At 37.8% G+C, this 27,808-nt stretch overlaps 1 protein-coding gene across 2 annotated transcripts in view; it reads right to left on the bottom strand.

Annotated features, from left to right (window-relative positions):
- SRBD1 (S1 RNA binding domain 1) overlaps nucleotides 1-27,808 on the bottom strand; it is a 187,489-nt gene that overhangs the window by 67,167 nt on the left and 92,514 nt on the right. For both annotated transcript variants that reach the window (XM_037161255.2, XM_053667113.1), the window contains exons 15-16: nucleotides 20,383-20,474; nucleotides 12,591-12,673 (exon numbers count right to left, since the gene is read on the bottom strand). In XM_037161255.2, coding sequence (XP_037017150.2) covers nucleotides 12,591-12,673; nucleotides 20,383-20,474 — 175 coding nt within the window. The remainder of the gene's footprint in view (nucleotides 1-12,590; nucleotides 12,674-20,382; nucleotides 20,475-27,808) is intronic.

Raw genomic sequence — 27,808 nt, forward strand, 5'->3', positions numbered from 1 at the left:
AACAGATCAAAGCCCCAGAGCCAATACATCCAAGCAACCAAGAGATAGCCAACCTATCAGATTCACAGTTCAAAGCAGTGGTGATCAGGATGCTCACAGAACTGGTTGATTTTGGTCGCAAATTAGGTGAACAAATGAAAGCTATGCTAAGTGAAATCAAGGAAAATGCACAGGGAACCAATAGTGATGGGAAGAAAACTGGGACTCAAATCAATGGAGTGGACTTGAAGGAAGGAAGAAACAACTGAACAGAAAAGAATGAAGAAACAAGAATTCAAAAAAATGAGGAGAGGCTTAGGAACCTCCAGGACATCTTTAATCGATCCAACATCTGAACTATAAGGGTACCAGAAGGGGAAGAGGAAGAGCAACAAGTGGAAAACTTATTTGAGCAAATAATGAAGGAGAATTTCTCCAATCTGGCAAAGGAAATAGACCTCTAGGAAGTCCAGGAAGCTCAGAGAGTACCAAAGAAGGTGGACCCAAAGAGGAACACACCAAGGCACATCATAATTACACTACCCAAGATTAAAATGAAGGAGAGAATTCTAGAAGCAGCAAGAGATAAGGGGACAGTCACCTACAAAGGACTTCCCATCAGACTGTCAGCTGATTTCTCAAAAGAGACCTTCCAGGCAAGAAGGGGCTGGAAAGAGGTATTCCAAGTCATGAAATCCAAACACCTACATCCAAGATTGCCCTATCCAGCAAAGCTTTCATTTAGAATGGAAGGGCAGATAAAGTGCTTCTCAGATAAGGTCAAGTTTAAGGAGTTCATCATCACCAAGCCCTTATTATATGAACTGTTAAAGGGACTTATCTAAGAAAAAGAAGATAAAAATATATGAACAGTAAAAAGACAGCAAACTCACAGTTATTAACAACCACACCTAAAACAAAAGCAAACTAAGCAAACAACTACAACAGGAACAGAACCACAGAATGGAGATCACATGGAAGGTTAGCAACAGGGGAGTGGGAGGAGGAGAGAGGGGGGGAAAGGTACAGAGAATAAGTAGCATAGATGGTGGGGAAAAAATAGACAGGGCGAGGGCAAGAGTAGTGTGGGAAATGTAGAAGCTAAAGAACTTATGACACATGGACATGAACTAAAGGGGGGAATGTGGGTGGGAGGGGGTGTGCAGGAGGAAGGGGAGTGAAGGGGAGGAATGGGACAACTATAATAGCATAATCAATAAAATATATTTTAAAAAGTAACTAATAAAAATTTTTAAGAACTTTTATATAGTTGCATTTTAATTATTTCACTTTAGAAGACACATTCTATTCCCGTGTATTCCATTGCAACAAAGATTTGTTCATAATGATAGTATCACACTATATGAACCATAGGTCCTTAGAAATACTGATTTAGTCACTAGAACGTTCATACATAAGTGCTCCCTTGACCTGTCCCTGAAAGAATAATTTCCACAGAGAACAGAATGTGCATTGGATTGGGGGAGAAAGGAGTAACGAGGTGTGTGCTAAGTTAAAGAACCCTAGTTCTTTCATCAACCACAATCCTTCTTCACTTTCTGCAGTAGCTCTCACTCCAACTACATGACTATGCTAATACTCTATGCTCCTAAATTCTCCAACACTTTTCATGAGAAAAAATTCATTAAAAAATATACCAATAAGTAACATTTCAGGTTTACCCACAAAAATTTTGTGAGGCTACAAAATTTTATAGTGTGTCCATAACAGAGTTCAAAAATACAATGAATGAGTAAGTATACTGAAAATTTACCATTCATTCATTCAGAAAACACTTATTGAATATCTATTATGTGCCAGGTCCTGAGAGCTGTGGACACAGAAGTGGAAACACTCTGCCCTCACATGCATCCCCTTAGAAGAGACAGTCAACAAAAGATCAGAAATGTAAAAACTGGCCGTGTTTTTGGGTGGACAGTCTGTAAAAAGTAGCAGGCTGCTACTTCACAGAGAAAACTGTTCTGACAGGGGGCAATCTTTCCCATTGCTGCTCTCTGTCACCTCTTCCCAGCCACCCACCACGACAGGTGCTTCTCTCCTGAACGTTGGTCCATCGCCTGCCTTAGCAATTCCGTACACAGGTGGTGGGCACCGTCTCCTCAGGCATCCAGCTCCTCCCTCTCCGGCATCTTTACCCCCTCCATCACTACTCCTGGTCCTTCCGACCAGCATTAAAATAAATTCAAATCCTGGTCTCCTAACCACTTTCTTTAGAGACTCGTATACACCTATGCCTCAATGCTCACCTTTCATTCAGTCCTCAGTCTACTTCTGACCTCTGCCTCCACACTCCAATGACAGTATTCTTGTTATGGTCGCCACTAACATTTTTAAAAATTAAACATGCAAGACACATTTTCAGTTTTTCTCCTACTTTTACCCTTGTTGTGTTTTATAATATTCATTTTTGCTTCTTCATTCTCCCATCTCCTTCAGATCCTTGGTAAGTCCTGATTTTCCTCTTATATTACATGTCCTGTAATAGGCCTTCAGATCATCTGGAAATCTATTAAAATCAGGTTCTTACAGGACAGGTCTGGAGTAGGGCCCAGGAGGTTTTCAGTAGGGTCACTTGGTACTCAAAGTGGCATCCTCAGAACAACGGCATTGGTGTCACCTGGGAGTTTATTGGAAGCACAGGCTCTCATGGCATACCCTACACCAACTGAATCAAAATCAGCACTTTAATAAACCCTGAAGGGTTTGATATGCACATTCAAGCTTGAGAAGCATTAGAGAACAGTGGTTCTCAAACTTTAGCCGTTAAAACACGGATTCCAGTGCCCCACCCCCCAAACTTGTACCCCTATGGGTCTGGGATGGGCATGCAAGAACTTGCATTTCTAACAGGTTCTCAGAAGATACTGATGCAGCTGGCCTGGCAGCCATGTTTTAAGAACCAACGGTTCTCACCCCTCCCTATACATTAGAATCACCTGTGAAATTTTACAGTTTGTAATGTCCTGGGCCCACCCCTGGAAAAATTGAACTAAAAATCTCTGGGGATGTGGCATCGTTTAGAATTCTTAAAAGCTCCCTGCTTATTCTTAAAGTTTCTAACTTAGATAATTTAGGAGTGTGTTAATGGTGGTGGGGGTCAAAAAGGAGGGGCTGAAAAGAAAATGGCTGCCCAGGATGAATGCCAGTCAGATTACAGTACCATTATTATAACACGTTATGTTAAACATTCCTGAAACATCTGTTCTGCCCAACTCTGCCCTGTCAATAGCACTAGAAATGTAATCTACATGTTTGCCCTCTACCATGTTTCTAAAACGACCATTTTAAACAATGGGAACAAAACAAATAACACTTAATTCTTAACATTCACAGAAGAAAAATCAATAGTTGGGAAATGAAAAAAAATTAAAGATAGGATTAAAAGTATGCATTAAAGAGTATTTAATTTGGTGTAAAACTAGGGCTTAACAATAAAAATTTGAAAGAATATTATGGAGAGAAGTGAAACCTAATAGTCAGTGTAATTTTCCATTTTTACTGAAAAATGAAAGTAGTTTTATTTTTTTCTGATTATATAAATCCTTTTTGTAAAACACATCACGAATGAATAGGAAGAAATTAAACTCAACCGAAAGCCAAAGCTCCCAAGATAAAACACCTTTATCATTTGACCAAGCTTTCCTGCATCTTTTAATAAATGTATAACTTATTTAATAAGAAGTTATACAACCAAATATCTAAGGGACACTGTACACCCACCAGACAAGTTAAGAAGTTAAGTACTAATATAGTTGAAGCTCCTGGTGTACCCCTCCCAGTTCCCATTCTATGCTCCACCCAAGGTAACCACTATCTTAAATTCTATTGCTTATTTCTTTGTTCTTACCACATATGTTGGAATTCATAAATAGTAGGTAGTATTATTTTCTTATTTAAAAATTTTATAACAACCAGGGCCCTAGCTGGTGTAGCTCGTGGATTGAGCGCAGGCCTGCGAATCAAAGGATCGCGGTTCGGTTCTCAGTCAGGGCACATGTCTGGGTTGCAGGCCAGTTCCCAGCAGGGCATGCACAAGGGGCAACCATACACTGATGTTTCTCTCCCTCTCTCCTTCTCTTCCCCTCTAAGGAGAAATAAATAAAATCTTTAAAAAAAATTTTATAACAACCATATAATACTGTACATACAACATGCTTTGTCTCTTAATATTATATCTTATGAGGTTTATCCATGACTATATGTAGCTCTAATGGGGTCATTTTCACTCCTGTACAATATTCCACTACCTGAGCATACTAGTTTATTTTTCTGTTTTCCATATGATGGACATACTGCTTCCACATTTTTACTATCATACCTGACACCTGAATACATTTCTTTGACATCCCTTCTAGAGCACGTGTGAGAGGATTCTTCAAGGCTATGTGTATCTGGCAACAGAACTGTTGATTTGGTGAGAGAATCGCCACCTTCAACTTGAATGATTTCCAACTGCTCTTCAAGGAAGCGGCAGTAGTTTACTATGCACCTAGCAGTGTATATAAAGTTCCCAGTGCTCCACATGGTTGCTAAATCCGAACTGTCGGATTAAGTTTTGGCAACCTAAAAGGTTTCCCATTACGGCTCGAGTTTGCACTTCCACAATTAATAGTGAGAATGATCATTTTTTTCATATCTATCCTATTTTTGCATGTGTCTTCTGTCAATTGCCTGTTCACATCCCTTGTCTATTTTTCTGTTGAATAGTCTTTTTCTTTTCTTTTGATTTGTAGGAGACCTTTATGTATTCTGTATCCTTTATAGGCTATAAGTGTTGAAAACACTTTTTCCTGTCTATGGATTTTATAGACACTGTTTTCTGATTCAGGGATGTTTTTGATTCTAAACCACTAGAACTTATCTTTTTCTTTATGGTAGTACTTTCAATGTCATGTCTAGTTTACTCCCAATCATCCATGATCATTATGTTTTAAACACTATGAAAATACCTTAAGACTTTAGAAATCCTAACACAAAGAATAAACAAAGAAAGGATAAAGGACATTAGGTATTTAATTGTTAGTAATTAAAGTATTATTGGTAAAAGTTTCTTCAAATCGCATACTTCACATTTCTCTTAAAGATGAGTAATGGTTACATAAGAGTGTGTGTGCACATACAGACAGATACATGGCTATGACACCATCAGTGATTTCTAAGAACCTGAGAAAACTTAACACTTCAATGAAAGACGCTTAATTCATCTGAAAATGAAAAAATACTTGGAATAAAAATTTTAAAACTTTAAGTTTAAAAAATAACTAGCAAATGTTAATACATGAATTTAGTTCATATTCCCAATAAAGGTCAAAAACTTGTTTTTGTTCAGATATGGAAACAGATCAGTTATGGTCATGAGTGAACTACCTGAATAACAAGGCTAATAAGTTTGAATTTCATTCATAATACCCAGAAAAGCAGAGATTCAAGTACAAATGATACCCTGGGACTTACTAGTAAGGGAAAAGGTTATAAAAACATTTTGGCAAGGTACTCATCTACCTTGGCGTGAACAATGGTTGATTTTTAGAACAGTTCTATGCCTCACCTTTAGAACAATTCTATGTGTTTTATTATTTCACAATATTGCTTCAGTATAGGGGCAAAAATCCAGTCAAAGTCATCTGAGTGGACATCCATGGGGCAAACTCTTTTCCATATCCCAGTGGACAATAACAAATGATTAAAGGATTAAAATGTTTAAAAGAATTCGGACAAATAATACAGGGCAGATGAGACACCTTATTAACCTAACCATTTACAATCCTAAACTAAAACTGTACTTTATAATCCCTACATGTAACTACAGTTATAAAACGGTCTTTCACAGAGTAATGTCGCCACCGAAGAGCTGGTTTTGTTTTTACCCAGAACAGATCCCACACAGGAGGCAGAGAATTGAAATGCAAATTCCCACCTTGAAGGTTTTACCATGAAAAATTTCAGCTGGGAAAATGATTTTCCTTTTCCAGCGACTCCTCATTATCCAAAATAACGAGGAACAAAGATGGCCTGGATATAGAAAATCTACTAAGGGTTCCAAAACCTCCCTTTGGAAAACCATTTCATTCTCTAACATCATCAAATGATTTAACAGAGAGGCACAAAAGGAAGAAAGAGACTGTTCTGTCTTCTCTACTTCCCTACGCATGCTCATTAACAAACAGAGGTGTTAATGAGCATGAAAGTACCTAAACATGGTCCAAAGAAGGAACAAGCAGCAAGTAAATCCAACTTACTTCAGTTGCGCTCCCAGGCTATGTCAAGGCCAAGCTAAACCACCACTCCCCACGCCCCAGAGAACGCCAAAGAGCCAGCCCTGCATCGCTGCTCTCACCCTGCAGTGTTTTCTTGGGAGTAGCACCAAGCCGCTTTCCAGCGAAGTCTATAGGGGTCAGTTAGGGATATGTTGTCATTGAACCGCACTGGCTGCCCCTCTCCAGAAATAATGACAGGCGTGTGTTTTTAAAATCAGCTCTCTCCATTTCTGAGACAAGGATTGGAGTTCAGTCTTTAGCATTTGAGCTGTTATTAAACCAAAAGTATTTTAGCTTCTACTGGAATAATATCATAGCTTCTATTATTTCATCTCTTTAACATTCTTTCTTTGAACAGCTTTCATTTTTAAAATTAGCAATGTTTGTCCAGCTTCAGAATACATATAAGTATTAATTTTATACTAAAAGCATGTAGAGGTCTCAACTGAACAGAAACTCAGTCCTGCTCTGGTTGCATTGGAAGTCTATCAAAGCTTCAAATTAAGTGGCCCATTGGCAGGGATTTGAAAGTGGGTATACATTTTACCACAAAGTTTATTCATACACTTTCACTGTAGAAAGTTTGAAAAAAGAAGAAAATAAAAATCCCTAATCACACCAAAAAAGATGTAAGTATCAGTCACCGGCCAGACACTTTTTCTTCAGTGTAAATGCATATCTATAATTTAAAAACATAAATTGGTTCAATTCTGTATCAATAATTTTATCACATTTAAAAATATCACATCAAGAGTAATTTCTCACATCATGAATCCTCTCCAAGCCTGCCTTTTTAATGGCTGTATAATATTTCAACTGATGGATATACCATAACTCATTTAACTATTTTTCTATGGTAGTTGCTTCCAATATTTTGGTAGGGCAGCAAACTTGTGCATGAATCCTGTCGGCAGTTCTTATTACTGCCTTGGAAGAGAACTAGCAGGTTCAACGAATGCATTTTTTTAAGTACATCTTGACAGGTATTGACCATTTCCTAAAAACAACCATTTGCACTTCCATTAGCAATATACGTGAATGCTCATTTCACTGCATCCTGCTCACCTACACAGATGTTTATAATCCTATTACAACTTTACTTCTTAGATTGATATAATATTCCATTTAATTTGGGTTTCTTTGATAAACAGAAAAATTCATACTTTGTCTATGGTAAATGGTATGTAGAGGCTCTTTGAATATGGGGGTGTGGGCAAAAGTAGGTTTACAGTTGTTCCAATGGAAAGACATGCAGGTTATGATTATAATTTTCCACAGAAACAACTATAAACCTACTTTGTCCTCCCTATATTTTATGTAAATATTTTATATAAACCCACATATAAATGTGTACAAATGAGAAAACACCCAAAGCTTATTAATATCTGTAGTTTTCATATGTACATACACATGTTTAGCAAATAGTTTCCCTAGTTCATCATCTGACTTTAAATTTATGAGTTAAATTACCCCAGGAACCCTACTCTGAGGTATATATCCAAGAGAAATGGAAACATACATCATAAAAACTCCTATACAAATACTTGCAGCAGCATTATTCGTAATAGGCAAAAACTGAAAATAACCCAACTGGTAAATGGATAAACAAAATGTGGTCCATACATACAATGGAATACTATTTGCCCATAAAAAGGAATGGAGTGTTCATACATACTTCAGCAAAAGAACATGCTAAATGAAAAGAAGCCAGTCATTAAAGGCCACACACTATATGATTCCATTTAGGTAAAATATCCAGAGGAGACAAATCTACAGAAACAGAAAGTAGACTAGCAGTTGCCTAGGGCTGGGGAAGGAGGGGTCATGGCGAGTGACTGCTAATGGTTTCTTCTGGGGGTGATAAAAATGTTACAAAATTTGTGGTAATAGTTTCACAACTCTATGAATAAACTAAAAGTCACTGACTTACACTCTTTAAATGGGTAAATTTATGTATGTATGTATATGTAGAATGTTGTTATATCTTAATTAAAGCTATTTTTTAAATGCATGTGTTACTATACAGTAATCTATTAAAACTCCGACAAAAAAAAAAAGCAAATTTGTCTCTAGCTCTAATTTTTAGAAGTTTTTAATACTGTGTATTTTTAAAGCTATATTAGGTAACATGCAATGCCGAGGGTAATCATATCTTCATGGAAGACTATATCTGCTATATAATCTCAAATATCCCTCTTTAACTGTTTAATGCACTTTGCCTTAAATTCAATTTCATCTAATTAAATTGCTATGACTTCCTTTTCATTCATGCAGTATATTTTTCTTATTTCTAATATCAAGGTTGCCTTTTTCTTTAGAAGTATCTCTTGAACATATACAGCTTGGTGCTACATTAATTTTTTTCAATCTGAGGTTCTAGGACTGACCAGTGTGGCTCAGTGGATGGGGAGTCATCCTGCAAAGTGAAAGGTCACTGTTTTGATTTGCAGTCCAGCACATGCCTGGGTTGCACCTGGAGCACACACAAGAGGCAACCAATCAATGTTTGTCTCTCTTTCTCCCTTCCTTCCCCATTCTCTAAAAATAAATAAATAAAATCTTTTAAAGAAAAATTTTAGATTCCATCAATAGGGGAATTTTAACCCATTCACTTATACCTATTACTTAAACTTATTCCTGTCATCATATATTTTATTTCCTATACTTGTTTTCTCTGCCTCTGGTTAGAAAAATAAACTTTTTGTTTTTTATTCTCATGACTTATACTGAATATTCTATTTGTGGTTATGATTCACATATTTCAGATTATGTTTTTCTAACAAATTATAGAGATATAGAATCTATATGCAAACCTTTTTCCTGAAAAAAAAAATCCTAACCCTTCAGTACTTCTTTTTCTCCTACCCTCCCATGTTGAGCTGATCTGACCTAGACCGATATTATTTAAAGGTTAACATTACAGATTAAACAAAAACAAACTATGAGCCTCCATATACATTTTACTGTATTTGTGAATCTTGCAGAGCTCTGTGCTGTTGCATTAACTTCAATACTGGTTCCTCACCAGGTGCCTGCCCCTTCTTTTGGGGATCCCCCCAACTTCGTGGTCAAGAGTACTTCCATAAATAACACTTTCAAAAAGGTCTGTAACAATCGGAGAAGGTGAATCACTACAGGCCTGAAAATGTTTTTATTTTCCTCTCACACCAAATTGCTGTTTTGTTGGAATACTGAATCATGGGTTCAACATAATTTTTTCCACACTTCAAAACTACTGCATTTCTATCTTCTATCACTTGTTTTTACCAATAATAGGACTGATGTCACCCTAATCCTTTCTGTTGCAGATAAACTCTGTTTGCTTTGTGGTAGCTTGTAGTCAGTCTGTCTTTATTACTAGAATTCTGAAATTTCATAAGTCGACATTTGAGTGTAGATCTTTTGTTCTTTTATTCAGTGCTCATTAGGCCTTTTCAAAAGACTTGTCTATCTTCAGTTTGGAGAAATTTTCTCCTATTATTTCTGTGATTACAATCCCTCCATTCTCTTTATTTATTTGATCTTTTATCACATGAATGTTAATGCTTTAGAATGTCCCCTATATCTTAAGACATTTTGTTTATGCTTTCCATCTTGTTCAGTATAAGACCACATTCTAAAAAACCTCTTAGCTCAGTCTTCCAATTCATTCATTTGTTTAGTTGTTCCACTCTCTTTATCCTGTTTATGTGGGGTATTTTAATCTGGACAATCATATTTTTAAATCCTGAGATTGGTCCAATTTCACTCAATCCCCTGTTTGTTTTTACAAATACAATTACCTCTCTTGTCCCTCTGTGACTATTAATTTTACTTATTTCAAAGTCTGTTGCCTATTTGTTGTTTCATTGGGTGTTATTTTTTGCTTATTAAGTTCAATGTCTCATTTTCTGTCATTAGTTTTCCTCAGGTGTTTAGTGGTTCTTGGGAACGAGATAGTTTCAGAGATCCTAATCTGCTGTCTGTGTGTGCAGTTTCTGTTTACCATCAGCAGCTCGAAGTGATAACATGGGAAACGTGGAATGTGATGCCAGATGTCAGACAGGTCAGGGGTGTGTCTTGCCAGGATCAGGCTTCTTGGGCTTCCTGACAATCAAAGGCTACGTGAGGCTCTCCCAGCCTCCTTGGCCTCTGTGTTACGCTCAGTACTTTGGCTTGGACTCACAGTGCACCGAGGGAGGGGTTACCACAGGCACACAGTCTATGTGGACACTCCTACCTCATACAACAGGCCCCCTCCTTGCTGCCTGAATGTGATTCTGGTTTGAGAACTCTACAGGTCAATGTATTTTGAGGTGTGGTCCACCAGGCTTTACTTTTCCACAGATGTGATTCCTCACACTTAGTATCTTTCAGGGATTCCTCAATTTTCCATCAACCAGTGGGGGACTTTCTTGTTTTACTAGGCTATCCTCAATTTAGGATACACGTGTGGGTCTGTATAGGAACAGATATATATACGTACATCTTTTCTTACAGGGTTTGGAGTTATGGATATGCCAATGGTGGCAGCGATGCAGTTGCAGAATATCACGAACTCAGCCTACCATCTTGATCCCTTTCTCGGTGTCACTGTTTGCTAACTAGTCTGTACTCCAGTGTTATCATGGCTATTTCTCTAAATCTGATACTTGCATATCCAACTCCTATTTCACATCATTTCTTGGATTTCTTACAGGCATCTCAAATGTAACATGTCCAAAACAGAATCACTGATCTTTTTCTTACCAAATCTGTTCTACTCAGGCATCATCCACATACCAGGAGCCTGGGAGCAAATTCTTAGCAACTGCTTTCCCTCAGTTATTGCCAAGTAAGACCTACAAAATAGATTTCACTTCTTTCCAATTCTACTGCCATTAACTCTGTCCAAACCGCCATCATCTGTCATCGGGGCTATGTATCAGCCTCCAACCTAGTCCTACTGCTTCTCATCTTCCCCTCTCCGTGATGCTCCCGAGAGTAGCAGAGTCAACGCTTAAAAATACAAATCTGATCCTGTCATCTCCCTGCTTAAAAACTCTTCTCTTACTTCTCACTGCTGTTGGAATAAAGTCCAAACTTTGTCATGTTAAACGCTATCTCTGAACCTAAATCTGGAAACTAGATCTTTGCTATTTACTTCAAGACTTCTTTGAAGCCAATAGCTTAATGGCCTGCCTGGGCTCTGTAAATGCGACTTTCCCTTTTTTTTGTTCCACTACCTTGCTGAGGTATTCCATAACTTTCTCTTGAATTAATAAGCATAATTCCTCTTAACTGTAATGCCTAGGTCACAAAACTGCTACTGTTGTATTCTTCAGATTATAGGTATTTGTGTCTACAGCTAGATCAGTCCTTTCAGTAACTATACTTGTCAAATGAACAAGTCCAGTTAAAGCTTTGGATGCCTCTCAGTCCCACTTGCTATGATATGGGAAGACTCCCAGTTAAATCCCAATATGACAGGTTACTACAGGCTTTGCCAGTGTGATCGTGGGTAAAATCCTAACTACTCTAGGATGCTGCTTCTTTTTCTGTCAAGTGAGGGGCTAGAGTTGTTTGATTTTTAAGATCTCTCCCATTTCTAGTGGTCACAGATTCCATGACCTAATGTAATAGTTCTTTAAGAAAGTGCAGTACCTATCATTGAAATTCCACAAAAATTATACAGAGGATAATATTCTATTTCAGGTTTAAGAAGAACTTTCTTCAAAGAGGAAAATAATTCAACTCTAGGTTTCCAGAGACAACTACAGACTCACTCTGCCAAGATTCAGTGCTGTCCTCAACTGCCCGATGACCACAGCCTCAAAAATCGAAAATAAAACAACAAGAAGCAATATTACCATTATCACTACTACCCAGCAGTGACAAATGAAGCTTTCAGTTCACACTGGGTAATGACCAAAAATTAAATATGATAATTAAATAGAAATGGGAAGCAGAGAAAAAAGTCACAGTAGGTACTAAAGGCTTCTTCCTGAAGGATCACTAAAGATCAATAGTTCATCCTGGTTTACACCAAGAGCCAACCTTGACCCATTAACTCCCACCTTGTCCCATCAACTCCTCCAATTTTATCACGTTAAAAGGAGAGGCTCTCCAAATGAAGCTACTAGTCAGATCTAATGTTTTAATAGCCTTTAAATCTGACTAAAGTCAATGCTAAATTTGGATCAGAACCATAAATACCAGAAAAAAAACTCCTCCCTTTCCCATTGACTTCTAGCTCCTATTACCCTCCCACGAGTGTAAAACCTTTGAAAACTGGAACTATTTCCCCTATGCCACCTGAAGTACTGCTCTTTGTATTGATGGATTTCATAAGTCAAATGACCCACACTGCTTTACCTGATACATTCCAACTCCAATGTGTTTTGGCTCGATTTTCACCAGCTCAGCTAATGGATCTTGCACACGCCTTGCTATGGAAACTGAAAAAAGAGAATCAGAAAACAAATACACCTTAATGTAAAAAGAGTATCCAGATAATTACTTACATTAGTTCCTCATTATGCAGATACTTAATTCCACCCTTCTTTATCCCCTCCCAAAAAGACCAACAATTTGAATGTAAAATTTCAGGACTGATTATGCTACCAGAACCCCAAGGCATTCCTGAGCACAAATAGAGTAAAAGAGTATACACCTGAAAAAAATAAACAAAACACTTAGTTGCTACACTTACACAATCACCTGTTCATTCTTCCAATACAAATACAGAATAGTAGAGCACCTCGCACTTTAAAGAACAAGCACAGATGTGTTTTACTTTTAAACAATCCTGCATTACTATACACATGACATGCATTTGTATAGCAAACGTGCTTATTAGAACTAGATCCTGATCATGATGAACAAATGATAAAATCACATCTCACTGCAACCAGAGACCAAGTCAGCTGGCCAGTGAACGTACTTGGATTGCCCTGAACAGAACTGTAAGACTACCCTGTAAAGCGATCTGAGTCACAACAGCTTATCCGCAAACACACACACACACACACACTCTCTCTCTCTCTCTCTCTCTCTCTCCCCAATTCATACCTCTTTCCTGACCATCACAATTCCTGTTCAAGAAACTTGAAAGTTAACTTCAAACATTCCATTACCTGTGTCATTTTACTTGGTCTTCATTTATTGCCATTTTTCTTACCACTTGGTAGGAACATTTCATAACAAATTTATCTTTTAAGAGATTTAGTAGAGAAAAGAAATGTAATACGAATCTTAAGGATACTTGTAAAGGCGGATTTTCTCCCCCAAGTAACATGGTTATATTGAGACTTACATATGAAAAGCCCTTATTTTCTAAACACACGAAAACTAACCAGTGTCAACTACTCATAAAATGTTGGATGAAATGTAAATTCATTAAGTGAAACACTGAGACCATCAAAGGAAACCCCAGGCCTGGTTTCATGTTCAACTGGTCCAGGTCCGGCAACAGAAGCCACCTCTTCCCAGGGATTACGAGACTCTGCCACCACCGATTTCCACTCCACCTCCTCAGAGATAAGATCTGCTGTGAACCTCAAGTTCCCTGCACAGTCATTCAAGTCTTTTTCATATCTTTTACTGATACTTCTAGCATGCTGTGACAGCGGCAGCTTACAAAGCAAGCTTAGGGAGCAATAATCTGTTGTCATACAATCTATTTCTCCCACAGAAAAGACTGGGATTCCAAGGCCAGTACATATACTTTTCTTATCCAGCCTCGCAAAGGGTTAAGCTATGAAGGTTAAAAAAAATAGATTATTCTATAAGCACATTTATAATTACACGTTGAAAAGAAATGCCACCAGAAACACGGGACATTCTCTAAAAGCAAATGTTATTTCTTTATTCTAGCCTTTATCTATATACAATGCAGTAAGAATCACTGAATTCAAACATATATATTACCAAAATACATCACTGATTTAAAAACAATAGCAACAATCCATACGGTAAACCAAGTTAAGAATACAGGCACCAGAACATTCACTGTGTAGGAAGTATCGGAAATTCAATAAAAGGATATCAGTAGTAGGTAAATCTCTGAAATCAACCCTTTCAGGAAAACCCACATCGTGAAAACCTAACTTAGAAAATGGGTAGAACAATTGCATAATTTGAAAGACGTGGGTAGATTCCCATATTTTAAAATTTCTAAAATACAAAGGGATTTTCAACTATTTTCTACCTGGTTCCCTTCAAACTGATTCATTGCCAGTGTCTCCCTCATTCACCCTAATATTGCTAAATGCAGCAACAGTGGATTGGAAATAATGGTTTCCAGGTGATATGAATTCTAGAGTAAGTCCTGAGAGCCTCTGGAGTTACAATATCCCCAACCTCAACATCAATCCTAGTATTTCTAGAACTGGTATTTCCCTTTCAGATTCTGTTCCCTCCACATGGCCTAAAACCCAAGCTTGGAAGAGATGGGACAGAGGGAGATAAGCATTGTCTAAAAGCAAAATCCAAAAAGTAGCGTGCCCAGGCTTTGGAGAGAATATGGCGCTGTTTTCCTGCTGTGGAATAACCAAGAAAAGAGTTATGTAATAGACCATAATCACGCATACCCACAGGTTGAGAATGATCAGGCTAATGGCAGATTCCTCAAAGTAAGAGACAAGTAGTTCAGGCAGAAGGACTTTAATAGATTTGTGATAAAGAAAATAAAGAGAGCCCCAGCTGGTGTAGCTCAGTGGATTGAGCACGGACCTGTGAACCAAAGGATCAAGGTCCGATTCCCAGTCGGGGCACATGCCTGAGTTGCAGGCCAGTTCCCAGCAGGGGATGCACGAGATGCAACCATACATTGATATTTCTCTCCTTCTCTTCCCATTTAAAAATAAGTAAATATAACGTTTTTTTTTAAAAGAAAGAAAATAAAGAGAGAGGAAGAGTTATTACCCAAAACTCGGGGGCCTATTCACATTTTGTGATAGAAAAGAGAAGAAGAAAATATTAAAAGAGGCAGAAATGAATGGTAGGGAAAGAAAACATAGTAACAGAAGTTAAAAACACTTCTGGAAAATGTTAAACACAGAATTACCACATGTCCCCAAATTTTTACTCTTAGGTATATACTCAAGAGAAATGAAAACATGTCCACCTAAAATCTTGTATATATATGCTTATAGTGGCATTACCCATACTAGTCAAAAATGAAAACAACCCAAATATCCATCAACTGATAAATGCATGAACAAAAAGTGGTACACCTAGTACAATGGAAAGTTACTTGGCAATAAAGAAAGGAATGAAGTGTTGATGCACGCTGCAGCCTAAGTGAGCCCTGGAAACCTTATGCAACTGAAAGACCACATATTGTAATGATTCCACTTATACGAAATGCCTGGAATAGGCAGATTCATGTAGAAAGAAAGTAGCTTAGTGTTTGCCTACTAAGTGTTAGGGGATGGAGAGAGGAGGAATGGGGGACTGGTGAATAATGAATACGGGGTTTTCATGTGGGGCGATGAAATGTTCTAAAACTGGATAGTGGTGATGGTTGCACAAGTCTGAATATACCAAAAATACAAGGACATACACTTTAAGGGGTAAATTGTATTCTATGTAAATTACATCTCAGTGAAGCTGTTACACAATTTTTAAATGCAATTATGTCCAGATGTATGGCAAATACCATTTTGCCCACATATAACACCAATATTTCTCCCATTACTGCTACTATTCCCCACTGTTCAGGAAATTCTAGTCAATGCGACTGGACGAGAAAAGAAAAAAAGCATAATTACTGAAAAGACAGAAACTAGATTATTATTTGCAGGTGATGGCTGTCCACCTAGAAAACCCAAGCAAGTCAATTGAAAACAGTATCAGAACTGAAAAGATTTCAATCAGTCGGCTGGTTTCAAGACACCCAGGTAAAAACTGACGCTCCCACCATATGTCTTCAACAGTCAACAAAAAAGTATCACGGAGGAGAATCTATACACTGTGTGTGTATTGTCTGTGAATAAGAAAATTAAAGTGTGCAGAACCTGAATGAAGGTATAAACTTAACAAAATGTTCATGTGTTTCTATAGGGTTGTAAAAATATGAATTAAATTGCTCAAGTTTTATGTGGAAAAAAAGAAATGCCAGGCAAAGCACAATTTAAAAAATTACAGCCAGTCATCTTATAAGCCACAGTACTTGGGAGTCTGCATTGTGGCGGACTACACAGACCAATGGAAAGACACACAGAATACAAAGAAGAGTTTAGTTTCTAATAAATGCCAATTTTTTGAACAGTAATGAAACTCAATGAAAGACAGTTAGTAAGTGATATTGAAACAAAAAAAGTTACGTATTAGAGGAAAAAATTACGTTACAGACACCAAAAGCAGGGGAGCGCACCCCAACTGAGCGGGAGGTAAGCAACCCGAGCGACCTCCCACGGTTAGGCAGGTTGCACAGCGCACAGACACCTGTAGCCGCCCCCGGAGAGCAACACTCCCTCCAAGCACCAACTCTCCCTTCCCGCCTCCAGAATATTCTGGCATCTGTCCTCAATAGTGTAGGCTTTCCTTACACGAGAGGTGACCTCTGACTGTGCTCCAGGGGCACAGTACTAGAAAGCTGACTCCAAGTGTTTTACTCAAAGGTGAGGTTTGCCAACTGTGGGTTCCACTGTAGAGTCGCCCGGCCATTTCTTTGTGTGTATCAGATCAGTTTCTTCAGGTGTCTTCTCTTGTGCTGGTTGGAAGCCCCTACCTCCTGTGGGACAGATCTGGCTCTCTCTAAGGTCTGTATGACAGCGTGTGAGTAATTATTCAATCCCTCTTAGTTTTCCGTAGGTATCCCCACTCTCATTTATAAGCTATGTCCTCCAGTGTACAGACGTGCATAACCCTCTGCAAAGAATAAATGTCTAGTCTTTGTCAAAGGCGAAGGAAGGACAGTTACTCAAAATGTGTGGGAAGGGAGGTCTGTTTTGTTCTATTGATGTGAAATTCACGTAACATAAGATTAATCATTTTAAGGTGTTAATTCAGTTACATATACTTAAACAGTGTGCAAACCACCACCTCTATCACATTCCAAACCATTTTATCAAAGAAAACACTGTACCCATTAAAAGAAGTCGCCCTTCATTCTCCCATCTCCTCAGTCCCTGCCTTTCTGTCTCTATAGAATTGCCCATTCTGGACATTTCATAGAAATGGAATCGTACAGTATATGAACTTTTTAGCTTTTTTCACTTAATATGTTTTCAAAGTTTATCCATGTTGTAGCAATAGCAGTACTTCATTCTTTTTTTACAGCTGAAAGTAATATTCCATCATATGAAGATATCGCATTTTGTTTACCCATTCATTTGCTATGGACGTTTGGGTTGTTTCCAGCTTTTGGCTGTTGTACACAGGTGCTCACAGCAGCACTAGTCACAGGTATTTGCTGAGTACCTGCTTTCAATTCTTTTGAGTATGTACCTAGTAATGGAATTGCTGGGTTGTATGGTATTCCATGTTTAACTTGGTATAGTTACTTTTGAACAGACTTTCAATCAATCCTCTTATCTTAGGCCCCTCTGCCCTCCCAAGATACTTCTAAAGGTGGTTGGTACATTTTCTAAACTTACGGGGTTCCCGTGATCTCTTTCAGGTTAGTTCTGTTTTCTAAACAATGCTACCCTAGCACTGAACTTTCTCAAGTTGGCTAGATTACTTATTCTTAGCCATCTGCTTTCCCACTTCAAAATGAATGTTGCCATTATCTCCTCTCCCATTCTCTTTGTCCCAGTGAGTTGAAGTCTTCATTTATCAAGTTACTGTGATTTTAATGAGATTTTAGAAGGGAGTGATGAAATAACAGGAATACTCAATCTTCCATTTTCAATCAGAAAAACATAATAAATATTTTAATGCAATCTATCTACTATTCTATTCATCCATTTAAATGCCTCTCATGTGCATGGTGTTTATTACAGGGGAGTATAAGCATATAAAGGATAACCCCTGTTTTCAGTAAGCTGATAAACTGGTAAAAAAGATGTAGTAATACCAGAAAGGTCATTTGCTTACACATGTTTTACACTTGTATGAAGGTTGAGGTTCTGTTATATTCCGATATGGTAAAGTTATGAAGAGTTGAAAGGTAAAACCGACACTCACAGGTAGGTCAGGTCTCCAATGAAGGATAAAGTCATCCCTGGCATTAATCACTACGAAAGAGACAGACTCACTCAGAAAACAGGAGCTGAAAAGGAAGTGGGCCCTAGAAAACCAAGAATGAAGGCTCTCTGCTTCTTTCAATATTTGCTTCCACGACCAGACTTGGAGACTAACAATGTCTAGGTAGATGCTGGGAGTTGATACGGATCAAACACAGGCATCGCCATGCGGACAGAAGCTGAGACAGAGAAGGAAGGCACACCTGCAGTGTATCACAAACTGAAGGCGCAGCTGGATGATTACATCAGAGTAACTAGGACCAGACACCAATTCTCCTTTTTATTATTTCCTATTTTTATAGAGTCCTGATGGAATGTAGCGACCTCGCCCCACCTACAATATCATGATAGTTATGTAACCCACACGGGCCGGCGGTGAAGGGGAAACAGCAGCCCCCTTAGCCCTGGGAGGTCTGAGGGATGGCCACCTCCTAGGCAATATTTTTTCCCGATGCCCTGTTGGAAGATCACCTTTCAGTGCCAACTTGGGGAGGAGAGGTTCTGAGCCTTACTTTTTATAAAGAAAAGCATCCTTTTATATAAAAGTATACAAATATTATGTACATACTTATTGGCTTTATGGCCTCTTTAAGCCCTTTAAGCCTTGGTTTCCTTATCCATAAAACAGGAATAATAAATGTCTCATAGGGCAATTGCGAGGATTAAATAAAATAATTCTGGTAATGCATTTACCACAATGTTTCATATATATTAAAGGTTTTGAAAAGGTTAGTACTGCCCTGGACGGGTGGCTCTTGGTTGGCTGGAGCATCGTCCCGTTCACCAAAAGTTTGCACGGGTTTGATCCCTGGTTGGGGTGCATATAAGAGGCAACCGAGTGGTGTTTCTCTTTCACAGAGATGTTTTTCTTTCTCTCTCTCCCTTCCTCCCTTCCTCCAATAGAACAAAATCAGTACACATATATCCTCAGATCAGGGTTAATGAAAAAAAAGTCTATGAAAAAACCCAGAAAAATAAAAAGATGAGTATTAGCAGCTCCTACTATGATTACTATACCTAATCCTCTTTATTATTACTATTACAAGTAGCAAAATAGTAATGTGGCAAGGAGGCAGAGACCACACTGAGCTGATGAGGTAGGGAAACGCTTCATAGAGGAAGCAAGATCCTGAGCTGGGATGTGAGTTTGAGAAGATGATCATTTTACATAGGGGCTGTGCCATGGAATGAACTGAGGGGGAACTATAAGCTCTTCTGAATATAAGAAAGAAAATGCTAGCTTTGAATTAATGCAAAAAATTCCAAGTGTGCATTTCCAGGTATAGAGTTCAAAATGAGCCAGTGAAATTTGATGAGAATATTCAAGGGAAAAAATTAAAATAAAAAGTACATTTCTACCAAAGTAGTCTAAATATTCCCATTACCCAGAAAAATGCTCTGGTCAGACCTGGTATTTTGCTTGTAATACCAATTATATTCACTAGATGTACTGAAGTATCTTAATTCCTTCACACACAGTATTTTAACTATTCTACATCACAGAAATCAAAGCAAGACCAGAGAAACTGGTCATTTGACAAATATTAAGCAATAAACTGAAAGCCTGTGAATGATCACACATTTGATTATGAATATTGTTATATTATTACTTTTTTCAACAAAAAGCCTTATTAAGTAATATTTTGTTGTAACAAGAAGAGAGCTTAGAGTATTTTATTATTTGCATGAACTCTCTAGCATTTAATGTTACCAGAGATGTTCTGAGCTGATTTTTCACCACACTCTGGAACACTATGCAGTGTTCTTTAGAAACAGCACTCTCCCTCATTTTCCACAATTACAGTTATCACTCCAACCAGCCACTTTCTAACGTGCCTGCCTATTCATATGTATTCTTCTATGTATCAAGTATATTCTAAAATTTCTCAGATAGTTAAGTACTTTTCTTGCTACAAATACAAGTCCAGGAATGCCAGAATCGCACACTTTGGTGAAGGTGCACGGCTTCTTACCGGCACTTCTCAAGTTGGGGTCCAGTCCTGGCATCTCTTTGTTAGCTTCAGGGCTGACACTGTAGATGGATGCTCCTGCTTCACTCACGATGCTAAGAAAAAAGAAAAGGGGAATATCGTTTTCTGAACTTTCATCTAGTCAAAGAAAATAAACAAATAAGACTGAAAAAAATAACTTGCAAGGCAAGGTGCTTTCTTTCTAGTTCAATGATACCTACAGCATTTAATTTTTCATTAACATAGTGATTAAGCATGTCTGTTTTCTTCACATAGGAAATACACAAATTTAAGCCCATAATGAAGTAATTCAGTCATTTTCTGTCAGTAGTAATGAGATAGGTTACAGATGAATACAATAGATACCGCCCCTTGATGCCAGCTACAAAATTTTCAGAATATACTTAGCTTCTCTCGTGTTTATAACCCACTACTGGCTGGCATTTATAACTCCCACCCGAACTAGTCACTCTAAAGCATGTTGCACAGCACATGAGCATGTGTGGATATGTGCAGATGTGAATGTATGGAAAAAAACCACTGCTGTAAACATCGCCATTGTTATGACCTGATTATAATCAACCCTGACAGTGTGAGAAGCAAAGGAATCAGACAGATAGTACCTGACTTCTTTTCAGAAGGGTCTGAAATCATCTTTTTAAGCAAACTGGGGACATTTCACTTCATGCAGATGTTAAACCATGCCACTTTATCATGTATTTAATCAAAGCACCACCTGTATATTATCCTTTCTTTTTTGGCTCCAAATACTGTTCAGACCACGGTGGGAAAACTGCCTCAGAGGTGACATTTGGATGGTTGACATTTGTACAGTTTATCAAATAGTTTAAAAATCAGAGGTCTCCTTCAGGACACCATATGCAAACAAACATCATCTACCCTAAGTATTCGAGATACCTGTGGCTCCCTACCACATGACCATCTAGGTCTGAAGATTCAAAAGCAGAAACATGTTAATGCTGACTTTTAATTCACTCTTAGAACCCTCTCTCCCTTTCTCTGCTCCTCAATATAAACCTCAAACATGAAAGAAGTTTAGTGGATAACCTTTAATGCATTGCTCTATTGTAATAATTCAACACTGATAAGTAAAGTGTGAAAAAGTGAAGTTTGCTAGCCCCTGCCTTTCAGGAACTCGTGACTGAACTCTGACAACAACTGTAAGGCACTGAGATTTGAGAAAATTATTTTGGGGAAGAAGAAGACTTATTAACTAATTTATTTTTTTTTTGCAAACAGGATCTACTATCCTAATTTGTTTTTAGATTTTATTTATTTTTTTAAAGAGAGGGGGAGGCAGGAAGAAAGAGAGGGAGAAAAACACCGATGTGCCAGAGAAACACCGGTTGGTTGCCCCACACACACCCCGTAGTGGAGACCTGGCCTGCAACCCAGGCACGTGCCCTGACTGGAATCGCACTGGCAATCCTTTGGTTCGCAGGCTAACACTCAACCCGCTGAGCCACACCAGCCAGGGCTACTATCCTAAATTTAATAATAGGAAAAATGAACACTCGGTAATTGAAAAGCAAGGGGACTCATCTCGTCCCTTATCAACACCAATGTCATCATACAGAAGAGTTAACCAAATAGATATTATACACAAAGCACAAAACATAGCACTTCACAGACATTATCTAATCTGATCCTTTGGGGTATTTTTTTTTACAGATAAGTAGTGTGCCAAACATCACGCAGCCCGTGGGCAACTGAGCTAAATGAGAAGCCTAACCTGCTTGATTCTCAAGGCTGAGATACTAAGCGGCACAAGGAACTTCTGACTAGTTTCACCACTTATTAAAACCCACATTTCTGTGCTACATGACAAATGTAACATCGTCTTAAGAGGAACTACTTTCTTAAAGAACAGATCCATAAGAACTCATTTCTCTTTCGTCACCTTCACTTTTGATGAAAAGTTAAAGTGAGTTTTGTTTTTTTATATATCTAAAGTGGAACCTAAATCATAAAGAAATTCGAATATGTGCCACAATTTCAGAGACTAACTTTAAGATTAAAAGTTATTTGTCTCCAAAATAAGATTTAGATTATACTTATCTTCTACTATATAGTGATCAAGGAAAAAATACAATGTCAAATAAAGATTAAAGACGAATCCCAGTGTGGCACACATAATACGATGTTCAAACCAGCACCACTAGCAGTGATTCTTCAGACCCATGACAACAGCACTGTCTAACCTGGGGCGCCTGCACTTCCGACAGAAAGAGGCAGGAATAATCAAAACTGTATACAAAATGTTTGTGCTGATGCATTTTTTTCTAGGAAGGGGGGTTATAGTTTTCACTGATTACTTAAAGAAATCTATTACCCCCAAAAAGCTTAAGAAACACCACCGTAGGGTAAAAATATTCAATCATCAGCCATAGAAAATTTGTTGTCAAACACAAAACAACAATCGCTAACAAAGTTTTTTCTTAAAAAGCAAAATAACCGTCAAGGGCAAGTGAGACCTATTATTGAGAAAAGAATATTTTTTTAAAAATTTCACTAGAAATTTATTTTCTATCATTGCCAGGAGCCTCCAAAATTACCACTATTCAAGCAGGGAACACAAATAGAAAATAAAAATTCCAATTAACTGTGGCCTTTCGCATTTGGGTACCTGAGAATTTGCTGGGTGATTCACTGTCTCTTGGAAGTTATAATTCTCAGTAGACTAAGGGAAACTGTTACAAAGAAAAACACTCAGATAATAAATATCCTTGCAAATACCACACTGCCAGTTCTCTTAGACAGAGGAATACAAAACAGATGTGACTCACTGCACCCAAGATTTTCAGATTAACATTAATATTAAGTCAACACAAAATGTAGTACATTTCATATGCTTTGCTTATTGGCTAGGATGGATCGAATAAACAGTTCAGTACCAAGCACAGACCAGAATGCTTCCACAGTCTAAGTGAACAGAAACCCCCAACACTGATCACTTCAATGTAACACGTACATGGATCTAAGAAGGAGCTGTGGCAAGAATTATATGAATCGAGTCATGCTGGGAGTGGCAAGGATTTTTCTCCAGAAGAAGCTGCTGTGAACAAGTTAAAATGTGTCCTCTCTTCCTTTTTACATTCCTACGTGCAGGTCAAAGACAGACATTCAGTAGAAAGTATGCTAGATTTTATAAGCCAGTTTCTGTTTATTGCAAAACTATTTAAAAATCATTCCAATGATCTCTACTATATTTGGAAGAAAGCAAAAGTAAACTTTGCAAAATATTCAGATATCTAGTGATTTAGTAAGTTTTATATTTCACAAAACAAATTTCTCTCAGGTGTAAACAAATTAGGCTCATTATCTCAGTAATTTGATTATTTTATTTATTTTTCCCATAAAGCAGACAGGACTCTGAGCAGAATTCTTTATTTGGAGGGAATTTAACCGATGTAGTCGGTAACAGAACTAAGGTTTTGAGACTATTACAGGGCTCTGAAGCTGCTTCCTACTGCTAGTTCAACAAACACGGTAGGCACACATGGTATCTCTGACTTTAAATACACAAATACAGTTCAGAAGTGATCACTGGGCTTACTCTTTGCCAGACCTATGTGTTATTGTGCTATTTCTCTAGGATGCATTGTCCTTTATTTAAAAAACATTTAATCTAATTCAGCTCTATTCCAAGTCTTTCTAGGTCTTTTTATTAAGAAAAAAACAAACAAACAAAAAAAACAAACAAACAAACCACACACTTACAATATGAAAAGCAAGTAAAATGCCCAAAATATAGATGCACTTACTTTTCTTCTTTTTTTTTTCTTGGACTGTTTTCTAATATTTTCTTTAGTACTTTGCCTCTATTTTTAATAACTAAGATTGGTATATTTTTTCTCTTACTCTCCTGTTGTTGGCTACAAAACCTGTCTACTGTAAATGAACACTGGCTTGTAAATGACTAGGGGAATATTTCCACCCTGTTTTCTTTGGGAGAGTCTTTATAAGGCTGATGTAACCCGTTCCTTGAAATTATATAAAACTTATCTGTGTAACTATCTCAGCCTGGTGCGAGGAAACTTTAGACCACTGATAAAATTTGTAAAGTAGTGAGAATGAAAGTTTTATTTTCCAGATCATTTAAAAATTATATATGTGAATAAAATTATATATGATGTATGTTTTTCCCATTTATGTATTTTTAATTGACTGCCATAAAGTTATTTATGGTATCCTCTTATTTGCTTTTTAACCTCTGTTGACTCTATAATTAAGCTTCATTTCTCATACTTTGAGTATTTAAAAATTTTTAAATAAAAACTATGAGTTAAAAATACTAACTTCTGGTATCTTAAGTAGAATTCAATGATATTACATAAGTATTACATAAATCAGTTAATTTGTTAATGTACTTACTTTTTCTAAGAAGACATACACTTAGCCCTGGCCCGGTTGCTCCGCTGGGTGGAGCATAACTCCGTACACCAAAGGCTGCAGGTTTGGTTCCCTGTCTGGGTACATGCCTAGGGTGCAGGATGGATCCCCAGTTGGGGCTTCGTGTGGGAGGCAACCTACCTATCACATCAATGTCTCTCTCTCTCTCTCCCCCGCCATTTCCTCTCTGTCTAAAATCAATAAACATATCCTGGCATAAGGACTCATAAAAAATTTAAACCATACATTTGAACTACAGAATTAGTATCTCCACAGTTTATAAATTTCTTCTAACAAGACAGACTGTATGTTGATGAATCTTTTAAAATCGTCTGCAAGTAGTTTTCTTACAATAACTATTCATTCCGACAGTAAGAGAATGGTGACTTCTTTTACCAAACTGAGATGAGAGAAATTCCTTTCATGAGACAGGAAAACTAGCTGTTTAAGTTATTGGGCTAATCGGTTTCACACTCATTTACAAGTTCCCGTGAAGCCTCTATGTGGGTCCCCTTGAGGTCCTCTCCCCACTCCCCAAGTAGGAAAAGAGGGCTTTTTTCTTGTTTTTAAATAAATGATATGCTTCCTTACATTAACGAGAGAATATAATTTAAAGGTAATCCATTTAATAAAAGTATTTTAGTAAGATATCAAAGATCAGACAGGATTTATTGCTTAAACTAATAACTAATGATTTTAATTCTTCATGAAGTACATTAAAATTCCTTTGCTTTATCAATATCTAGCAGCTTTCTTCTCTTCCTTCTTGCCACCAAAAAGTATGTACTAAGTAACAATTAAATGCATACCTTATTTCCCTACATTAAAAAAAATCATTTATCTAAAAACCATTCTTCCAAGTTTTCAAGTTTTCAGACTCAGAAACATTCATATGAAGAGAGGGTTAAATCACCTATGTTTCTCAGTAAGTTACTGAAAGTGCTAAAAAAGTTAAGAAACATGGATCTACATTTTTGCTCTGCATATGAGATAACCTATTCTGAGGTATGAAAGAACTGATGTTTGTATTTTAGAAATAAGAGACAAGACCAAACCCAAACCACCATAAATAAAAGGAACTCCAGGGTTTAGTGTATAAAGGGCAAGGTTTATTTCTAAGAAAATATCAAAGCAATAAAGCCCTTTATTTAGTGACAAATTATCATTTCAGGGAATCTCAAATGAGCAATATTTAGTTTCTTGAAACAAGCAAAATCATATACTGTTAAAGATGTTTAAACTGTAGAACTCTTTGGGAGGTAATTTGAAAATACAGACCCAGAGTCACAAAAATATGCATTCTTTCTGAACCAGCCATTATTTTTTAAGAATTTATCTGAGGGAAAGTTTAAAATATCCAAAGATGTAAAGCACTATTCATCACAGGACAGCTCTGACCGAAAGAAACTGAAAAGTAAAATGCCCATGTTTAACAGTTCATGAAATGGAAAACTACCCTGTCGTTAAGAATTACTGTTGCAGAGGGCTTCGGGTCAAGGTGGAGGCACAGGCAGACACACTTCACTTCCTCGTACAACCATAAGAAGGATTACAACTAACCTCAAAACAAAAACACCCAGAACTGCCAGAAAATCGAACTATATGGAAGTCCAACAACCAAGGATTAAAAGACGACATAATCATCCAGAAGGACAGGAGGGGTGGAGATGGGGAGTCGAGGCAGAGAGACTGGAGTATGGTGGCAGTGAGTTGGTCAGTGGTGGCCAGGTGGCGGTCCCTCATTAGAGATAGCTGGGTAGTGAGCCCTAAGCCAGACTGCACAGTCCAGGGTTCCAGCTCCAGGAAAATAAAGTATCATAACTCCTGGCTTTAAAAACCAGTGGGAGTTGGGGCAGTGGAAGAAACTGCAGGTTTCTTAGGAGAGTCTGTATAAAGGACCCTCAAAGTCCTAGAACATATGCAAACCCACCCCTCTGGGAATCATCACCAGGATAACAGCTAGAGGGGTGCCAATCGCAAAAGTGACTGGAAGTGGGGCAAGTGCCAAACAAGCCTCCAGCAGTCAGGCAGCAGCACTGTCCCCTGTCTGACCCTTCCCCCACATACAAAGCCTGAAATAAGCTGCCTCACCCCAAGGCTCTGCCCCATACAATGGAACAGGTGCGCCAAGACAGGGAGTCAAAGTAGCTCTACCTAATACATAGAAACAAACACAGGAAGGCTGCCAAAATGAGGAGACAAAATATATGGCTCAAATGAAAGAACATCAAAACTACAGAAAAAGAACAAAGCCACAGGGAGATAGCCAACCTATCAGATGTAGAGTTTAAAACACAAGGGATAAGTTTAGAGACCTCACTGAGTACAGCAACACATAAGGGAAGAAATGAAGGCTATACTAAGTGAAATAAAGAATAATCCACAAGGAACCAACAGTGAAAGAAAGGAAGTCAGGGTTCAAACCAACAAACTGGAACATAAGGAAGAAATAAACACTCAACTAGAACTGAATGAAGAAGCAAGAATTTAAAAAACGAGGAGAGTATAAGAAAGCTCTGGAATATCTCTAAACATGCCAACATCTGAATCATAGGGATATCAGAAGGAGGAGAAGAGCAAGAAACTGAAGACTTATTTGAAAAAATAATGAAAGAAAACTTCCCTTATTTGGTAAAGGAAATAGGCATACAAGTCCAGGAAACACAGAGAGTCCCAAACAAGATGGACCCAAAGAGGACCACACTAAGACACATTGTAATTAAATTGCCAAAGGTTAAAGATCAAGAGAGGATCTTAAAAGCAGCAAGAGAAAAGCAGAGAGTAACCTACAAAGGAGTGCCTATAAGACTATCAGCTGATTTCTCAAAAGAAACCTTATAAGGAAGAAGGGTCTGGCAAGAAGTTTTCAAAGTGATGAAGAGCAAGGACCTACATCCAAGATTCCTCTATCCAGCAAAGCTATCATTTAGAACGGAAGGGCAGGTAAAGTGCTTCTCAGACAAGGTCAAGTTTAAGGAGTTCCTCATCACCAAGCCCTTATTATATCAAATGTTAA

The sequence above is a fragment of the Artibeus jamaicensis genome, unplaced genomic scaffold (assembly GCF_021234435.1).
Source record: "Artibeus jamaicensis isolate MK-2021 breed Jamaican fruit bat unplaced genomic scaffold, CSHL_Jam_final contig_465, whole genome shotgun sequence".
In the NCBI taxonomy this organism is placed as follows: Eukaryota; Metazoa; Chordata; class Mammalia; order Chiroptera; family Phyllostomidae; genus Artibeus; species Artibeus jamaicensis.